Source organism: Alternaria ethzedia (genome assembly GCF_023757985.1).
Source record: "Alternaria ethzedia strain BMP 0044 chromosome Unknown scaffold_21, whole genome shotgun sequence".
Taxonomy (NCBI): Eukaryota; Fungi; Ascomycota; class Dothideomycetes; order Pleosporales; family Pleosporaceae; genus Alternaria; species Alternaria ethzedia.
Genome location: NW_026056214.1, coordinates 172,831 through 190,920, shown reverse-complemented (window position 1 = coordinate 190,920; position 18,090 = coordinate 172,831). Strand labels below are relative to the sequence as shown.

Below are 18,090 nucleotides of genomic sequence, written 5' to 3'. Positions count from 1 at the left end.
TGCGTTTACGAGGTGACTAATGTAGCTAGAGCGATCAAAATTAGATGCGTCACGGGACGAACGCTGCAGAGCTGCGATCGTTGTGCATTGTCGACGCGGTATTCTACGACGTTCTTCGCTCATCGTGTAGCAGTACACACAGTAAGCGAGCGTGAGTAAGCGTCCGAAGCGGCAACGATTGGCGTCGTGTTGGTGGGCCGTTGGTGCAGCCAGCAGCGATCCTGTTGGCGGCATGCGAACGGTTTTCAAGCCCGATTGCATAGCGTCATTGTTTGCTTGGCCGGGCCTGACGCGCACAGTCGGCACCTGAGCGTTTGGGGCTTCTGGGTGCGCTGGAGAAGCAATGCTCAGGGTGCAATGACAGGAGACGAGCATCATATTGCAGGCGTCCCGTTTGACAGCGGCGCAGCGTGCATGTAGTTTGTAGGTCTGGGTCTGGGTCGCTCACGGCTGGGGGCGCGCTGCCAGCTACCGCGTTATTTTGATCACGAGTGCGCACGGATAGCATCTTGAGCCAGGACACCAAGGCGACGTAATTTGTCCCCTTCCGTGCTCCTGCGGCTCTGCTCCATTATCTCTCTATCGATAGCCACCGCCTATCTCACGCGTCGCGCATTGTCACCGTTGTCTCGCTGCGTCCTGAGGTCATCGCCACGCCTGCGCTAGCCACCAAGTCGCGTCGTGCTGGAATAACAAACACGCCGATACGTCGACCCTTCCGCCCACGACCGCGCGCTCTTCCACCCTTCTCGTTACCACCGCCCTGCGACGCCTGCCCCCGGCCCGCCGCCGCTCCCTGGACGACGCCTTCCAGTCGCGCGCAGTGCATTGGGAATCCAACACCGACGTTTCGCGGTAAGCAGCTCCCGTTCCGAGTGTGTCGAGTCGCTTGGTGGGGCGCCTGGCTGGCTGCTCTTCGCACGTCCGTGGCTGGCTCGTCCCTCTCCCATGGTCCGCCGTCATCACCCAAAATAAATAACACACGAATGCACACACTCGCACAACTCTCGCTGATACATTCTCCTCCTCCACAGATTCGCTCGCTAGCCCCCCGCATGCACCATGTCGACTCGTAGAAGTCTTCGTTCGCGCAGAGACGCCCAGCAGCAGTCTGAACCCGACACGCCAGATGCCACGCCCTCGCGCAAGCGCAGGCGGGTGAGCAGCCCCAACACCACCAGTGTTGCGGCGAACTTGTACTCACTCGCACAGTTGAATGGCGCCGCCCAAGAGCCGCCTGCTACGGCCGCCCCCGACCCGCCCCGTACCCGCATCACAGAGTCGGTCGCCAGCAACGACTCCAACACGACACTGCCCAACGGCGGAGACGCAGAGAACCCCATGGATCCTATAGAGCGCCAGAACATCGTCATAGCCGCCCTCCGCGTGCCCGGCTATGTGCCCCACGCCGCCATCGACTTTGCCAACGACCTGCAATCGCAGCGCAACAAGGGCAAGAACATCCCAGCCTTTGCCAAGATTGCTGCCCGCGACTGGTGCTTCTTCGTTCAGGACACGCAAGTTAGAATCGGCCGTGTAGACTCGAACACACGCTCCAACCAGCAGGGCTCTCAGGCCGACCTCTCTGGGCTGCCTCCAAGTGACCCCAACCGCCAGGACTGGGGCGTGCACATTGACCTCGGACCTGAGCGCCAGATATCCCGCGTCCACGCCGAGATCAACTTTGAGGTTGACGACCAGCAGTGGTACATCACCGTCAACAGCCGCAACGGTCTCAAGCTGGACGACCGCCATCTCACCAGAGGAGACAAGGCGCCGCTACACTCGGGTATCTGTATCAGCATTATGAGCACTCAGATGCTGTTCCTTCTCGCCAACCAAGAGGACCACTTCCACCCCATGTTGTGGCGTCAGGTTAAGAACGAGGACGCCGCTGAGTCTGACAATGACGGCAACCCGCCGCCAAAACCCCATCAGCACGCGCATCCCAGCGGACCGACGCCCAAACGCGACCAGTACGATCCGTTCCCACCGTCTTCGCACCCGCGCAACAAACACCAATCGTCACAAGCATACTACAACCAGATGACATCCACGCCTGGATACCCACAACCCGGAACCCCCATGACCTTCCGCGGCGAAAAGGACCCTCGCAGCAAAGGCTCACCTGCTACCTTCTCTCGAGCAGTTCTACTAGAAAATGGAGACGATATTGACTACAGCTTAGACTCGACCAAAGAAATCAAGCCGCCTCACAGCTACGCCCAGCTCATCGGCCAAGCGATCCTCAGCAGTGAAGAGGAGATGCTTACGCTTGCCAACATCTACGACTACATCAAGTCCCGGTATGCCTTCTTCCGCCACACAAACAGCGGCTGGCAGAACAGCATTCGACACAATCTGTCCCTCAACAAGTCGTTTGAGAAAGTTGCACGCCGCACCGACGAGCCTGGCAAGGGTATGAAGTGGAAGATTGCAGAGTCAGAGAAGGAAGAGTTCATCAAGAAGCAACTGCTTAACCCTCGCAAGGGCGGTGTGGCCATCGGATACCGCATAGACGGCTCAGGGCCTAGTTCGCCCGCGCTGGGCAATCCATCTCAAGCCACCGAGCGCCTTGTAGGTGCCTTGGAGCGCGACAACCGCCAAAGCCAATACCCTCCTCGCGTCAAGTCGCCTCCACGATCCGCAACGCCCCCGCTTTCGTCGGTCCCGATGGCCACCGAATCCTACACTCCAGACCGCGGCCCACGCCCATTTGGAGGTTTCAAGCAATCGCCGACTATACGCGACCAGGATCGGTTCGTCACTCCGGCGAAGCGCCTTGTTTATGGAGCCAATGACGGCCAGGAACCTACTCACATCAAGCAGGACGAATCTCGACTGGAATCATCACCCGGTGTGGACCCCGTTAAGCAGAGTGTCCCTGGTATGAAGACAGACGTCGGTAACTCACCACCGACCCTGTACTCGGACACCGGGTCGAACAACATGAATGGCAACTACGATGCGAACCGAATGAACAATGCCCTCGTCACCCCACTTGTTTCCCGCCACGCACCCCGTCTCGCACCCCCAAGCACAGCTCAAATGCCCAGCCAGTACATGGCATTCTCCAGTCCAGCACCTTTCTGGAAGTTCGTCGACCTTCCCAGCACACCTGCCAAAGCACCACTCGAGCTCAGCCCTATCAAACTACAACGTCCAGATTTCAAAGATGGCGATGACGACGACCACCCCAGCTCACCCCCTATGTTGCCGTACAACAGCGCAGAGCCCGAAGACAATGATGATCAAGACCAAGATCCCGAGGAGAAAGGCGAAGAAGAGGAAGATGCCGGCCCAGAGAGTCCAAGTCGTACCGTCTCCAGACCCGCCAGTCGGCATATTGGAAGCCAGCGTTCCCGGTCAAATAGCAATGTCAACGGGCTTGGATTGGGTATCGTGGGCAACGGAGGGATGGTCCGCGGCGCCAGCCTGACGAGCTTCGAGGAGGAGCCTGAGCCCGAGGAGGAAAGCTACGATCTTTCAAAGTATGCTGCGAATGCGTCCTTCTCTTGAGTAATGGTACAATGCTAACATCTCAACAGGGGCTTCCAGAAAATCGGCTCCTTCCACCGCAGCATGGCTCAAGCTCACGGTCTCGGCAGCATCGGCAGTCGCGCTACCGCTACACCACCACCTCATCCTCCCCATCTCGCGCGCACCAGTGTCCCTGCAAACATGTAGACTGAGTTGCAGGACGATATAGACCAACAGACGTTAGCGATATATCTTCTCCTCTCACGCTTCGGTACAGATCCTATACTACCATCTGACGACGGTGTGGGTAGTCCAAACTCTTCTGAATGAGTGAAAGTTGGATTATGACGGTTACGACACTTGCTCGTTGTTTGTTTGATTAGGTTGCATCTCGGTTTCTCGGTCCGCAAAACTCTGCGTATGCATGGAGTTGAGTGTGTTGTACGTCATACGGTTCGTTGTCTTCATTCTATTGCTGTATCACTTTATCGATCGATCGAATTACTCCGCTTATGGCGTTTTATGGGGCATTATGGCATATTGGGCGAAAAAGGGTGCGTTATGATAATGATGGGGCATTCAATTTCTTTCCTGCTACTATTTGCATCGGTCACGAGGGGGAGGGGTAGGATAAGATGGCTATGCGTATGGATTATGGAGGAGTGGGAAAGTTTGGATGGTGTATGCTTGTAGTGTTAGGCAATGAATGAAAGCATATACTTTGAAAACGTCTTCGTGCTTGGTTGGTCGACATGTTCGTCAGTGTGAAGATCGAAGATAGGATCGGTTTAGCATGCATGGCCTGTAGTTATTCTAGCTTCGGTGCAAGACTTCATTTGGTACGGGTCAGATGTCAGCTGTTCGATTGCACATACATCACCTCACATATATAGCTTGATGCCTCATCACTTTCAATTCCCTTTGCTTGTTTCCTCCCTGCTGGCCGTGCAGGTAACATAAGCTACCTCAGTACCCATATACACATATCCACCCCCCTCAGTCATCCCTTTCCCCGCCCATACCCTTCCATAATCGTCAGACCAATGCGCAATGCAATCCAGTCCCATTCTAGTTAATCTCCTTATGAGGGAACCACTTGCTCGGCTTGAGATTCTTCTCCTCAAGCGGCGCATCCAACACACCCAATCGCCTTATCTCGCCTGCGGACGGTGCGTCATCGCGTTTTATGTTGGCTTCGGCTTTGCGGTACGCGGCTTGGAGGGCGAGGGTACGGGCAGCCTGTTGAGATGTCCATATTAGCACTGGTCTTTCTTGGTCTGTTGGAAGCGAATTGGGGAGAGGAGATGGGGGATGGGATGGGAGGGGATAGAGAAACTGAGGGGATGGGGGGCTACACACCTCCTTCTTGTGGTGAAGGCACTCGTAGTAGTCCTCAAGGACGGGGGCGCATTTTGCCTTGCCAGAGTCGTCCTCGGCGTTTGTGTTGGTCGTGTAGCATGCGAGGACTTCTTGCCAGAAGGGGAAGCAGCGGGATGGGCCTGGTTGTTTGTGTTAGCTGATGTTTTGTGATTGTCTATCTATGGACGCTTCTTATTGCTTCGTATGGGATAAGGGCGAAGTCGGAGAGCTTTGGAGCGTTGGGGCGCGAGCGAACGTGTCGGTCGAGGTGGGGAGATGGAGCGAGGGAACGGTTGACTGGCAGTATGTGAAGGTAGCGATTATTCGAGAGTATGGGCCCATTTCCGAGTGGTCGAGGCCGTCCGTTGGACTTGTCGGCTGTACTGCCTGTCGTCTCTAGCTTCAGCGCAGTCTCCGTATTACTGCGGCTGCCGTATGCACCACCATTACTTTCTGGACCCGCCTCTCCTCATTTCTTCCTTATTGTCTCCGAAGTTCGGATTGTTCACGGAGGTCCTCGCATCGCGTAGTCGTCGTGGTCGCTCTTCGCATTCGTTCCGGGTTCGCTCTTCGTAGTGCCATTGTGCTCTCTCTGCTGTCTCCGCCAACCCCCATAGCTTCCAAAATTGTCCACCAGGAAGTGGGTTTTACGTACCACCAGCAAGTCCGTATCCTGAAGCCATTGTCGCGGTGTTTAAGTGGGGGTCTTGAGTCGCGATGTGCTGCCGCTGTGAACTCGGCCAGCTTGGGTTACATCAGCAGTGCACGGTCCTTCTGTCGCGGAGCCGATGGCGCTGGGCCTGCGTTGTTCACACCCAACACCCACCTCTACATCGTCTTAGCAAGCCATGTCTGCGTCTCTTCTTTCTGCCATTCGGACTCAGCGCATAGATTGCGCGAAGACAGAAATTCTTCCAGAACATGGATCCAATTCGCAATACTCTTGACAGTCCAGGGATTCATCCTACAACCCACATGCTGTCAGCATGCAAGCCTTACTGCGCCTTTGGATCAGACTGCGGTCTGGTCCTTCGGGCAGGTCATTGAGATGGTACTTTGGTATACGGTATGATTGCGATAGCTTTGATGCACTATGCCAGCCCTGACAAACATCCGGAACATCTGATCACAAAGACCATGAGTAGCAGAAAACATACTTGCTGTCAAAGAGAATATCACATCGCGTGATCGCATGTCAAGCTAACCTTCGCCTTATAACCACGTCCCAGCCTTTGACTAAAGCTCATCTCTCAGCTTCTCATATATACGCGAAATCTACCTAGGTACTCATTCACTATAAGCATCGTCAGCGCCACGGCATTCACTTTCTACGCCGCGAGAATATCCGTCTCGTTTCCTTGGTGAAAGAACAACAGGCGGTTGAAGATGGTGTTGTCCGCCTTCCACGTCCGAACTGAGCAGTGCATCACCACGTGCAGGTACAGGTACATTCACTCATTCACACTGAACGGAGTAAGCCTACAACCTCAGGTCCTCGCCAGCCTAACGCCAGGGCCTCTCCTGAATTCACTATGGCTTCAGTCTCCCCTTCTCCATATAAAATACCCCCCTTTTTCCTCCTAGCTGTTCTCCATCACAGCACCGGAGTCAACTCTCAACCCAGCTCAGTATCACCACTAGCAAATTCCAAGCTTTGCTAGACCAGAAACAAGTTTCCCACGTTCTACCGATTACTCCCATCTTCTAGCAAACGACAAAGCAGAGATGGCGCCGACTCCCTTCGCCAAGCAGGTGGAGCAAGCTGCTAAGAAAGACACAAAAGCAGCCGCTCCATCTCCCGATCGTAAGGCCAACCTCCTTGCTTCTGCTTTCGTGACCGCCCCTGGTCCCAAGAAAGCTATGAAAGAGACCGAGAACAAGATGGGCGAAGTGGCCAAAATCTACGAGCTCTCACATGCCGACCGTAGGGTACTGGCGACGGGGCCAAAGGTGCAAATCGTCGACAGCAAGAACGCACCAGTAGCCGAGATGCCAATCGCTCTCTTCCGTGCAGTCTCCGACAAGAAGGAGATGGTAGCTGGTCCCGATCCAGTGATCAAGCTGCCTGCCGAACTTGAAGTCCGGATGGTCAAGGACCTAATCCTTCACTTCAACGAAATCACCACGTTTAAGAAGTTCGCAAAAGAGATCCGCCCCTATGGAGCCCCGGGCGCCTACGAGGACCTCCAGCTGTGCAGCGCCGCAGACTACCTCGGCATGATGGCGTACACCCAACGAATCTTCAACCGGTACTGGGCCCTCATCCGCGCGGAGCGTCTCCCAGAGTACTCCGACATCGACGCCTTTTCCACTGTCCAGACACCGATGGGCGAGAACCTCTTCCGCAAAGTCGTCACCAAGCTCGCTCAGGCCGAGCTTGACGGCAAGATTCCCGACCCAGAGGACTACGCGGCCTATCTTGTGCACAACGAGCGTTTCGGGCTTGCTGTGACCGAAGCCAAGGAGAAGATACAGAAGCACCTGAAGTATCTTGAGGGCAAAGCCAAGTGGGAGGCGAACGCAAAACAGAAGACCGATGCTGATCAGATGTGGTCGCAGCAGCGGAAGGAAAATGAGAAGGAGAAAGCGCAGAAAGATAAGGCGAAGTGGGAGGCGGCGAGGAAGACGGAGGCTGAGTTGGCTGCGCGTGTTCAGGCGAAATGGGTGCAGCCGGGGAAGAAACATTGGACTGCGGAGGAGGCGGGGTATCTGCGTCGTGTTCGTGGGATTAACGTGGCTATCTAGGCGCGACAATAATACCTGCGGCGTCGTGGTGGGTCTGTTTCTTATAGTTGGGCCTGTATAGGTACGCACAGTATTCACGTATCTTCATCATCCTTGGTAGTTCCATGTAGCGGTTGAACAGGGTATTTAGCATCAAATGAGCTTGTTATCACATGGTTTCATCTCTTCTTCGCTCGTGTCATCTTCCGTTGCATTGTGTAGCTTCACTCACGGAACTCTCGAGCTGTGGTGCCGAGCAATACGCCAGGTCAGAGATATGCAGACTTTCTTTCATTCTGAACAACTATGGTACCCGTGTATCCTTGACAAAACCAATCTGAGCTTATAGTCGACCAAATGATGAGTCCTCAAATGATCTTTACTTCTTCCATAGGCAGTGACAGTATTAGACGGGCTATATTTTCTTCCTGCTCTTTAGCTTCCTGTTCACCATTGGAATCACTCCTTTCCAAGTCTTCATCATTCGATCCAACCATTTCAGACCTCGTCGTCTCCAGATAAATGTCAAGAAAGCCTATCCTCCTGTACTCTGGCGGATTCTCGGATGTCTGCTGAACGACGATTCCACCGAGTTTGGGATTGTAGACTCTCAAGTCTCTCGCGAGCAAGAGTTTTGTGACGCATCCACATTCAAATGGAGGATTGGCGGTGGTCAGATCGTAGTCGGGAGCGAACCAAGATACAGAGATTTTCAGATTGTTCAGTCGGAACTGTTCCACAATTGGGCCTGACTTTGAGATGTCCCGAAAACGCGTGCTCCACCTGATGCGATCATCTTCGGCGGGATCAAGCCCATCAAAGCCCGTTAAGTCTAGCACAGGCACCATCAAGACGATGCTAGCATTGTTGACCTCTCCGAGGTTAGCAGCACCAACGATAGTATACTCCAGACCGACAATCTTGACCTCTCTAGTAAATTCATAATTATGCCAATAAATCGTCGAGTCTTGCGCTGATACCCAAGACCAAGATGGAGCCATCCGGACAGGGCGAGTATCGTTAGCGTATGCGGCCCATAGCAAATCCGAGAGTAAGCTGTTCTTCCATAATCCTGCAATGTAAACGTCGTCTACTCTTTGTAGCCGCGACATGCGATCGACGACAGCTGCAAGAGCTGGAAGACGATCACTCTCGTAGGTCAGTTGCAGGGCGGTGTACTCTGTGACAGTCTTCTGCCAGTACTTTTTATGGTCCACGCTCTCATCGCCCCAATCAAGATCATCGAGAGTTTCGCGGCGAGTAGCGTATTTGTTCCATATTTTGTCTTCTCTGGAATCCTCGGAAGCAAACCCGGTGTGGCACTCCCAGTACACCTGATGTTTGCCAAAGTGTATTGTGCGTTGTGAGAGCTTTCGTTCTTGGTATACCCAGGCGCGTTTTAGTAGTGGCAGTGATGTCGGCACAGAACTGTGTGCGTTTGTTGGGAACTTCTGTAGTGACGTCCGGACATACAGGTGCGGATGTTTTTCCAGAGGTCTCATGAATGGACGATCCGAAGAAAAGAGACCGCCGTTACTATCTTGGCTGGCTGTAGCTGCAATGGTAACATGTGAATTCTCGTAAATATCGCCCATTGTGGCAGCGGCTTCTTTCCAATCTTCTTCGCTGTCTTGGAAGATACCTGCACTTGGTCAGCCCCGTATCTCTAATCAAAGATTATGCTAGAATATCTCACACAGCGCATCAATCCAGATGTAGTAGATTTCTAGGTGACGACACACCTCTATCGTATCTCGAAACGTCTTGGGTAGACCAAATGTCTTAAAACCATTACGTAGATCTCTGACAGTCTCAGCAGTCAACTTAATGGCTGGACCTTTCGACCCCCAACAATGACTGAGGCAAGCATACGGAGCTAGGCTGCCCGGTTTCTCGCGAAGGAATATGTGTTCAGCCGTGATCTCTAGGATTCTCTTGGGTAATGGGACGGCTAGTCGTTGCATACAATACTCATGGTATTGTATACAATTAGTCTTCCACCCTTGAATCATACGAATAGTCTCTTGCGAAGAGGTATCTTCCGAAAGCGTTCGAGACCCTCTGACGTTCCAGACATTAGACAGGGAAGGCTCAAAGTGGCGTGGAAGATCTTGTGTACTCTTAGTTCAAGCGTTGCTGTAAAATGTTCAGACATACCACTGGAACGTATGACTTCAATCCAATTGCCGATGTCGATTTGAAATTCTTTACTTATCGAAGAAGAAGAGTACACCCATATTTTGGATTGCATGGAAGAGCGGTATTCGCCCCCAACATGGGTGGCAATAGCGTCAAGAATGACAGCGCAGTTCCGACACTTAGAGTCTACTCCCTTCGCCAGATCCCTGAAAACGACCTCAACGGAACCGAGTCGCAGCGTCACGTCGCCTTCAATCGTTTCGTCCACTATCGGATGCTTACAACTGACACAAATGTTTTCGCTGTCAGACATGTCTGTGCACGCTCCCGATATTGTGTTGGCGAAGGTATTTGCGAGTGGCACTGGCTACTCAATGTGTGAGAGGATTATCCCAGATACCCTTTGTTACTGCGCTGCTGGGAACGGTATGCGGCAAGAGCACTGATCTGTCGTAGATTTGGGAATGTTGATGCAGTCTTGCAGCCTGGAGAGCTCAGCCGAAGAGGTGGGCGTGATGCATGCAGCCAAGGTATGTGGCTGTGGCGGTTTCCGCAGTAAGGCATGCTGACAGCATGTGGGCTGTAGGATAAATCCATGGAATAAACATTTTGCCATTCCGACTTCACAGCTTTTACAGCTTCCGGTATCCGTTCGATGCGCGTGGTAGTCCTATGACATTCGCGGTGTTGACAGGATGAAAAGTTGATGGGACGGGATGCTGGGCTTGCTTGCGATTTGCGTGGGGCTGAAGGTTGGCGAGGCCGGCTGGGCAGAACATCAGGCTGCGCGCGCTGTTGCGGCGGCGTCGCCTGGTGGCCTCGCCAAACTGTGCCGCAAAAAGTGGTCACTTACCAACACCAAGGGCTCGGGTGATGCGATGTTCCATGTCGCATCGAAAGTGGGTATCGTATTCTTGATCTGCGAGGATGATCGACGCGAATGCGAGATGGCTAATGGAGAGTTGCGAGGCTGTAGGGTCATCGCATTTCAAGGTAGTTCATCAAATCTCACTCGCGACGATGCACAGTTCTTTGAAGAGTTGATTTCTTTGATTCAAGTTTCGTTTTTTATTAAGTTTAGAAGGCTAAAGAAGCTTGCTTCTGTTCCAGCATCCGATTCAACTGCTCCCAGATCAACCAGGAGAGTGCTTCTTCCAAGAACTGGCTTGAAGTGTAGGAGATGAACCTACAGTCTCCGTGCATCCAGAATCCCAAGTCGAAAGAAAGGTCAGCGATAGCGCAAAGGTGCATCAGGAAGTGTTTGCTCCGCAAGCAGAGGACCACCTCCCGAGAGGCAGAGACGCCACGGGCGTGCTCATGTCTCGACCCCGCGCAGTCGCTTTCCCTAGTTTTTCCGACCCAGTCCTCCTTCGCAACAGAGACGAGCTATCACAGCGGCATCGCAGATGCATGTATAACTTTTGTCGCCGCCTCTCGGCAGATCCAGCTGACACTCAATGCCAGGCCAAGTAAGCGTAATTCGTGAACGTGAATCGCGTCAGATCGTAAAGAGTCATGGCATGCCACAGGCTCAACGAAGAGATAGCGCATCCGTCCAGGAGTTGTAAAACGACATTAACAAACAGGAAAAAAGCACAACAAAAATCCCAAAACCGAGTGTGCCTGACCTCGTGAGCCGTGAGGCTGTTGTTTAACCGTCTTCCGTTTGAAATGCCCGACATGCATGCCTCCCAGAGATGCTGTATTCAAGTAAATGAAAAGACCTGGTCCGGCCGTTGTGGTAGACAAAAAAGGAAATCGCTCGCTAAAAACAAAACGAATAACGTGAGAGCAGGTATCAAAAAGAAAATGTACGGAGAAGGAGAGGGGAAATGACGCTCGCTAAAAGGAATCAATGATAAAACGCCGTCCCATGCCGGTTGGGTAGTGATGTTTGCACATCATGTCGTGAATATCGCATTCGTCTCGTGTCGGGCGTCGCAAGGTTGGTGCGATGTGCAACCTGCGCGGTAAAGGGAAGTGCAAGGGGGACTGGCCAGGTCCACGCTTCCCAGCATCGACAGAGAACAGGTGCATACACCACAGTCGAGTTTGTCATTCAGCTTATGTGAATGCTGCGTACTGTGGTGCGAATCCTGTGTCCCATCCGAAACCGCCGAAACCTCCGTGAACGGCGCTTGACCCGCACTGCTGGGCTAGCACGCTCGGCAGAGGAAGGGCTGGTATCGGTGCCGACGCTGGGGGCGGGCTGTAGTACGAACTTGACGTGTATGGGCTGGTGCTTGGCGCATATGGGCTAGTGCACGGTGCGTACGGGCTCGTCGAGTTGTATGGCTGGCTGTAGGAGGGTGTCGGTGACGGAAGCTGGATCGCCTCGAAGCCCATGTTGCCCATGGTGCTCCAGAATGTTGGTCCAGTTTCACCGCAGGTAGCGATGGTCGGGCTGGGCGTCGATGGGACCACTCTCCATGTGTCAACCGGGGCTGAGTGCGACTGGTACTGCTGCGTTGGCACCCACCAGTTGGCGGAGCCGGGCGAGCTTGGGAGAAGCGGTGCTGGTCGGACAACGTCGACGATCCTGGGAGGAGGAGGAAGGAGCGGGAGGAACAGGCCCATGATGGCACTCTTGACATCCTCACCTCGTCCCTCGAGTAGCTCTCCCGCACCATCCTCCTCGAGCCCTTCCAGAGCCTTGACACCAGTTCGGAAGACGTAGCGGTTGACAGCCTGGACAAATCCATCCTGGAGCTTCTTCAGCTGTTGCTCCTTCTCGGCCCATTCCCAGGTGCTGGCGGATACATCGACGGAGTAGATGTCCTTGTGGTACTCGATAAGCGCTTCGATGGTCTCCGGTGTAAGCTTGAATGCGACCTCATGTTGTGAAACCATGTCGACGTGTACGACGTAGGCCTCGATGTGGATGAGCTGGTAGTTGAAGAGCGCTTCTACCAGCGGGTTGTTGTCCTTGCGCAGTTCCGAGTCCGGGGCCTTTGGTACCATGATTGAGCACAGCGACCACATAGCGTTGGGTCCGGAAAGGGTTTCTGTCAGACACCTCGTGTGTTGCTGGACGCTGTTCAACGGACGCTTGACGCGGTTGACCCTCTTGAGGGTTTGTGTTAACCATGGCTCGACCTTGGAGGCTAATACGACGTTGACGTTTGATCGGGGCGCAAAGGCCGCAGCCGAGGCGGGTAGTAACGAGATCGGCATGTTGTGTGTGTGGTATGTGCGAGACGTTTGCGATATTAGGATGGGACGATTTATCAAAGATTGAAAGAAAAGAACAAAAGAGAGGTTGTAAGAAAATGTCTCTGGCGGGTATAATTTTTCGAGAGGCGCCTTGGATTGAGGAGGAGAGACAGGGAGGGGCGGGCGAATGAGGATGGGGGAAGGCGAGGTGGGAGGAGGGTGAAGAAGGCTAGTGGTGGTGGTGGGTGGGATCTCTTAAGAGCTTACAAGCGACGATCATGGGTCGGCGTGGCCACACTTGTCGGCAAGGATTTCATGCACACTGCCCCGTTTAGCTGCACTGCGCATCTAGCTTGTTTAAACGTGCATACGGCCAGAGTCCGCAGCTGCAGGTCTAGTCGGATCTAAGCTGACCGACGGACACGGCGAGCGCGTTGCGCACGCGTGGATAGGCGGATGCGTGTGGTGCGCGAAGATTGCGATGCTCTCATGGCTGCGAGTGTTGTGCGAACGACTACTCGGCCATGCACGCGCGGAGATGACTGCGAAAGAGGCGTCTGATCAGCCTCCCCAGTGGAAATAGCAAATGTAATCGACGACTATGACCGAATAGTGCTGTGCACCAGGGCAGCTGAAGACGGCCTCACGGTTGCAGACGCATGCGAGGCCGCAGAAACCTGATCGGGAGGCCGCAGCAGCCACCAAACCTGCACATGGATACACGCCGTAGGCGAGCGTCGCAGCATCCTCGAGCCTGCAACTGCGCTTATAGTTGGGCGTCGAGCATCTGGTGTTGCGACATGACACGGATTCCAGAAGCCTTCTTTGGGCGTCCGGAAGCAGAGAGCACGGCAGCGGCTTTGCTACCCTTTTGGGGAGTGTGCGGTTAAAGGGAGGACGAGCCCTCTACGCTTGTCAAGGGGTTTCGCAGAGCAGGACTTTCACGGTGGGTGTAGTCGTGGTAGTCTTGGGCCATCTACAGGTTGACGTTGCTTGAGCCTAAAAATGGGCTCGAAACAGTCAGCCCAATCAGCGGGCCCAGCAGGGATGTGAGCAGGGTTCTCTACCGAAAAACCCGCGATCATGTGAGCCGCAGACGGCCCAGAAGTTTATCATGCCAGCGTCCATGGTCGAGTAGCTTCGGCGCCTGCTGAAGCACGATGCGAATATTCTACGACTCCTGCTTGCGCAATTGTGCCCTGATGACGATGATGCTGCTCCTGCGAAGAAGCAAGACGACTATCCAAGTGGCGTCGGCAGTTGCGCCACTCTCGCTTAGGCTGCACAGCCGCAGACACGTGCGCTCCGGCGGTGACGATGCCACCTCGAGGCAGATCAATTCGGCGCTGCCGATGTCACCTCTACAGTACCGACACAATCGGGCCTCATGACGATGTTACCCACAGTGACCTGGCAATAAACTGGCAATAACTCGCTCCGGCCGATACCACCTGTCTCTATGGGAAACGGTCGCTTCTGCGCAAAAGAAAGGCTGCATCGGAGAGCTTGTTTCCGTTTCAATCCGCATCGCCTGCCAGGCCTACAGCTGCGCGATTGGAGAAAAGTATCCTCAAGTGAAGCAAAGCGAGAGCATTACGCAATGCTCGGCAACCCAAGCGCCGTCCAGTCGTCCCATCTGTACGGACTTATCGATAGCATCCCACATTGCCATGTTTCAGACCTGCAAAGGCGACCCCGAGACCTGCAGCTGGGATTTGTCGCTGCGCCTCATAGCAAACGAATACGCGGGGCAACGTCCTGGATATGCGCCGCGGCCGTGGTCGACTGCCCCACGTTGTCATGATGCTTTTACTTTTGCTGGTGCCGATTTCATGATTCAAAAGGATCGTGCGTGCATACAGAGCATGATGTTATATCGCAACGTGTAAGGATACTCGTGACCGTTTCCTGCGTTTTCAGCTTGACAGGGGCACAGACGGGTCAGGTGCCCCACTTAAGCCGACACGAAGCGGATGGCTCCTTCCCCCACGACTCAACCCTTTCCCAGGCCCGTCCTCGCCCAACATTTACCCTCCAACACAGACAATGTCTTGCTCGTGATAGAGCGTCGTCATGGAGCATATGTACGTATGACTGATCATGCACGCAATTCATCCGTCGTGTTTCACAATATGTCGGCGAAGCGACGGCCGCATACACCTGCATCGCGACGTGGATCTAGATGACTCACCCACAGCAAGCAAGCTTCGAGCATACTTACCAGCGCATGTGCGGAGCACGGCACTTGTCTTGACCTCAAGCGCTGCAGAATTTTCCTGCTCCGGCTGCTTTCCTCTAATGCGCTCGCTTTCCGGGCCCGGTCAATCTTGGAAATATCGTCTCTTCACCTGCCATAGAGGTGGGCAACTATGCAGCCGGATCACAAGCCAGCCCGACTGCTGATTGAACCATCTTCTCACACGGGCTGCTAGGCCTATATACTCTGGTTACACAAGGTGGTCCCTGCTCTATCCCAAAGTCCCTGAAAACCCATGGCTGATGCCCCCGGCTCGAGCACCAAAGTCGAACACCACGATTCCCTGTCTTCAAGACTTGTTTGGCTCGTGCCTCGCTCTCCGAAGCTATCCAAGCGTTCTTGTTGGTATAAGCGCTAGATCCGAGAGATGCCTCGTCCGATCTTCCGTTTTACCCAAGCCACTTGGGTGTCATCTTAGGCCAGTGATCAGTTCTAATCATCTAGGAGAAGATTTGTTGAGAAACAATGAGGCAAGGTCTCTAAACAACATGGGAAATATAGGGAGTCGTCAATCCAGGGGCTGTATCTTGTCCGAACAGTCTCCCTATGAGATGTGAGCGGGGTCAGATATGGTAGCCGCCCCCATCATCCTTGACGGGGAGCTTGGGCTACCGTAGCTCTGGTATCCACCACACCATCTTCTCGCCCGCGAACCTCAACACTGCAGAGTTGAGAACAGCTCGATCGGGGGTGTCGGATCGTGGTCCTAGTGGTATGGCTGGCCCGTCGTTCCCAACCTCATCGACTAATTGACGGGAACCTTGAAACCAAATGGGGTTGCACCCACAGGCGATCGGTAGTCGTCGCTTGTCAAGCCATGTTCCTGGACCCTAATCTGCCTTTTTGAGCGGAGCGCAGGCAGGGCATGATTGTTGAGCTTTGTCGGCGCTTCGCCATACTGCTCGTCGTTTCGGCTAGACTTGTATGCTGGGATAGCAACTTCGCTTTTACACTGTCGCATCTAGACCCTCTTACGCAGCCGCTGACGTACCCACCGAAGCCTCATATTTCTTCTAGTCGGAAACAATCAGCCGTCATCGTTGTGCACTGCCGCGGAGAAGTGTGTGCAGTGTTCAGGCTGATGAGAAGTTATGCACGCGTGGGTAGATGATCATGGAGTGTAGCCCCGAGGAATCAAGGCTGACAGGTGTTGACGAGTCAAAGGTCTTGCAGATCTTCGGCTAGATGATAGCTAATCTCAGATCCCAATACGCTCCATCGTCAGGAGTTGCTGTAACAGTACTGTCACCTCCCGCTTTCGGTTAACACATTTACTTGACTACCCTTCAAGCAAACTCTTACGACAGGATCTCGGTTATACACGTCTGCCGACCCGACAATCATTATTGCGTAAGTCTTCCAATATACACGCACCACCAGGTGTAGCGAGACGCGGACCCTACCTGCAATCATATGTCTACGGCATTTGGGATTGCCTCGAGGCAGCGACCTATCGTCGATCTTTTTGCTTTTTCTCGCGCTCCAAACTTAGTCGCAACCCAAACCAGTTGCATACCAACATGTCGCTTCAAGCTCCGAGACTTTGACACATTGCGAGTCACCCGATCGAACTTTTGACTAGAGCTGAATGCTCGGCTTGAGGGTCATTCCCGGTGTTACTACCGTTACAACGCTAATGCTACAAGTCACCAGATGCGATGGTCATTACTTCAAGCTACAAGTAAAAGACACAGTAACGTCGACGTATCTCAGGCTATGGAGAGAACAGATACAAAAGCCATAACAGTAAGGGCTGCTACCAGTGAAGCCCCGGAGGACAACTGAGCAGCAGCAGACTCTGGAACACGGCTGCCGTCAGAGACATTGTTCGGTGTTACACAAACGGCCTTGTGGGTGATGGTGCCACCTGGAGACTTGATGGTGAAGACCATAGGCACTGCTTCGCGAACGTGCCTATCGTAAAGGTCGAAGTTCTCGTAACCACCTCCGCCTTCAGAGACAGGTACGTAGTGGGCGTAGTAGGTGCGATAATTGTCCGGCAGCTCGATATGCGGCATCTCGGACAAACTGCACTCGGTACTGTTGAAGTTCGATGGTGTGCCTTTTCTCGGTGTTAGTACGAGTTACTATACTCAAAATCGAGCCAGATCACAAGATCATTTCGCCGGAATAAGATAAGAGCAGGATGAACTGACCAACTGGCTGCGACGCAACCATCCCACAGGCGTCTTCGACATTCTCTGGCTTATAACATTGGCCATCCGACATGACCGGCGTATTCTTCATCAAGGCATCAATGCAGTCGTCGCTCAGTACGCCGTTGCAATCTCCAGCTTCCTGCTGCGAAGAGGCGTCTTGTCCCAGGAGTTCGTAGACGCAGTACTCGGTCTGATTGCCATCTTGACTCCCAATCAGCGAATCAGGAACACTTATCAACGCTTCCCTCTCTTGCCAGGGCATTTCGGTCCCGTAGATGTGATTCGGATCGCGTCTATCGGTTATGGTGACGCTGACGTACCAGTCATCATCGTGTATTGGGTTTGAGGGTAGGCGGACAGTACCGGTCGAGTTGAAGTACTGATTGCCGTTCGCGATACTGTCGATGGGACCTTGACATCTTTCCGTAGATGTGTCATTCGATTCCTGCGCGGAACATGAGTTGAGAAGGAGCGCTGCGGCTAGCAGAACGAAATTGGCCATGATAGTCAGCACAACCAGGAATGAGTAGAAGTATCAAGCATCAAAAACATCTCAAGGTAGGCACATACCGCCTTTACATTGCTGTTTGAATCAGCCTCGCGGTGGACCTACCATGACGTAGCAGTCTTTCAGCGGAGTTTGCCAAGAGCGGAGAGGACATCAAGGTACCTGCAGTGACGGGTGTGCGGCTCGCACCGCAACAGGCCCCCCGCGAGGCATCAACTGGCGACTACGTCTTGGGAAAGGATGAGAGGCTCCGCTGTCTTCCAGACGGGTAATCGGATGGATGACATACTCCAGTGTCAAGGTCAATATGG

At 53.7% G+C, this 18,090-nt stretch overlaps 5 protein-coding genes across 5 annotated transcripts; 2 read left to right on the top strand and 3 right to left on the bottom strand.

The window, feature by feature from the left end:
- Nucleotides 1-1,062: 1,062 nt before the first annotated feature.
- J4E87_007549 (uncharacterized protein) lies at nt 1,063-3,687 on the top strand (the record flags this gene model as incomplete). Its single annotated transcript, XM_049379143.1, has 2 exons — nt 1,063-3,491; nt 3,549-3,687. 2 exons carry the CDS (start codon nt 1,063-1,065, stop codon nt 3,685-3,687), a joined length of 2,568 nt encoding a protein of 855 aa, XP_049231054.1.
- Nucleotides 3,688-4,548: 861 nt separating this feature from the next.
- J4E87_007548 (uncharacterized protein) lies at nt 4,549-5,522 on the bottom strand (the record flags this gene model as incomplete). Its single annotated transcript, XM_049379142.1, has 3 exons — nt 4,549-4,719; nt 4,840-4,979; nt 5,495-5,522. The coding sequence occupies 3 exons, from the start codon at nt 5,520-5,522 to the stop codon at nt 4,549-4,551; spliced, it is 339 nt and encodes a 112-aa protein (XP_049231053.1).
- A 1,042-nt stretch (nt 5,523-6,564) lies between these two features.
- On the top strand, nt 6,565-7,584 carry J4E87_007547 (uncharacterized protein; the record flags this gene model as incomplete). Its single annotated transcript, XM_049379141.1, has 1 exon — nt 6,565-7,584. The coding sequence occupies one exon, from the start codon at nt 6,565-6,567 to the stop codon at nt 7,582-7,584; it is 1,020 nt and encodes a 339-aa protein (XP_049231052.1).
- A 4,182-nt stretch (nt 7,585-11,766) lies between these two features.
- Nucleotides 11,767-12,876, bottom strand: J4E87_007546 (uncharacterized protein; the record flags this gene model as incomplete). Its single annotated transcript, XM_049379140.1, has 1 exon — nt 11,767-12,876. One exon carries the CDS (start codon nt 12,874-12,876, stop codon nt 11,767-11,769), a length of 1,110 nt encoding a protein of 369 aa, XP_049231051.1.
- Nucleotides 12,877-16,821: 3,945 nt separating this feature from the next.
- Nucleotides 16,822-17,887, bottom strand: J4E87_007545 (uncharacterized protein; the record flags this gene model as incomplete). The annotated part of the gene is made up of 3 exons (XM_049379139.1): nt 16,822-17,174; nt 17,269-17,682; nt 17,881-17,887. The coding sequence occupies 3 exons, from the start codon at nt 17,885-17,887 to the stop codon at nt 16,822-16,824; spliced, it is 774 nt and encodes a 257-aa protein (XP_049231050.1).
- Between the last annotated feature and the right edge of the window lie 203 nt (nt 17,888-18,090).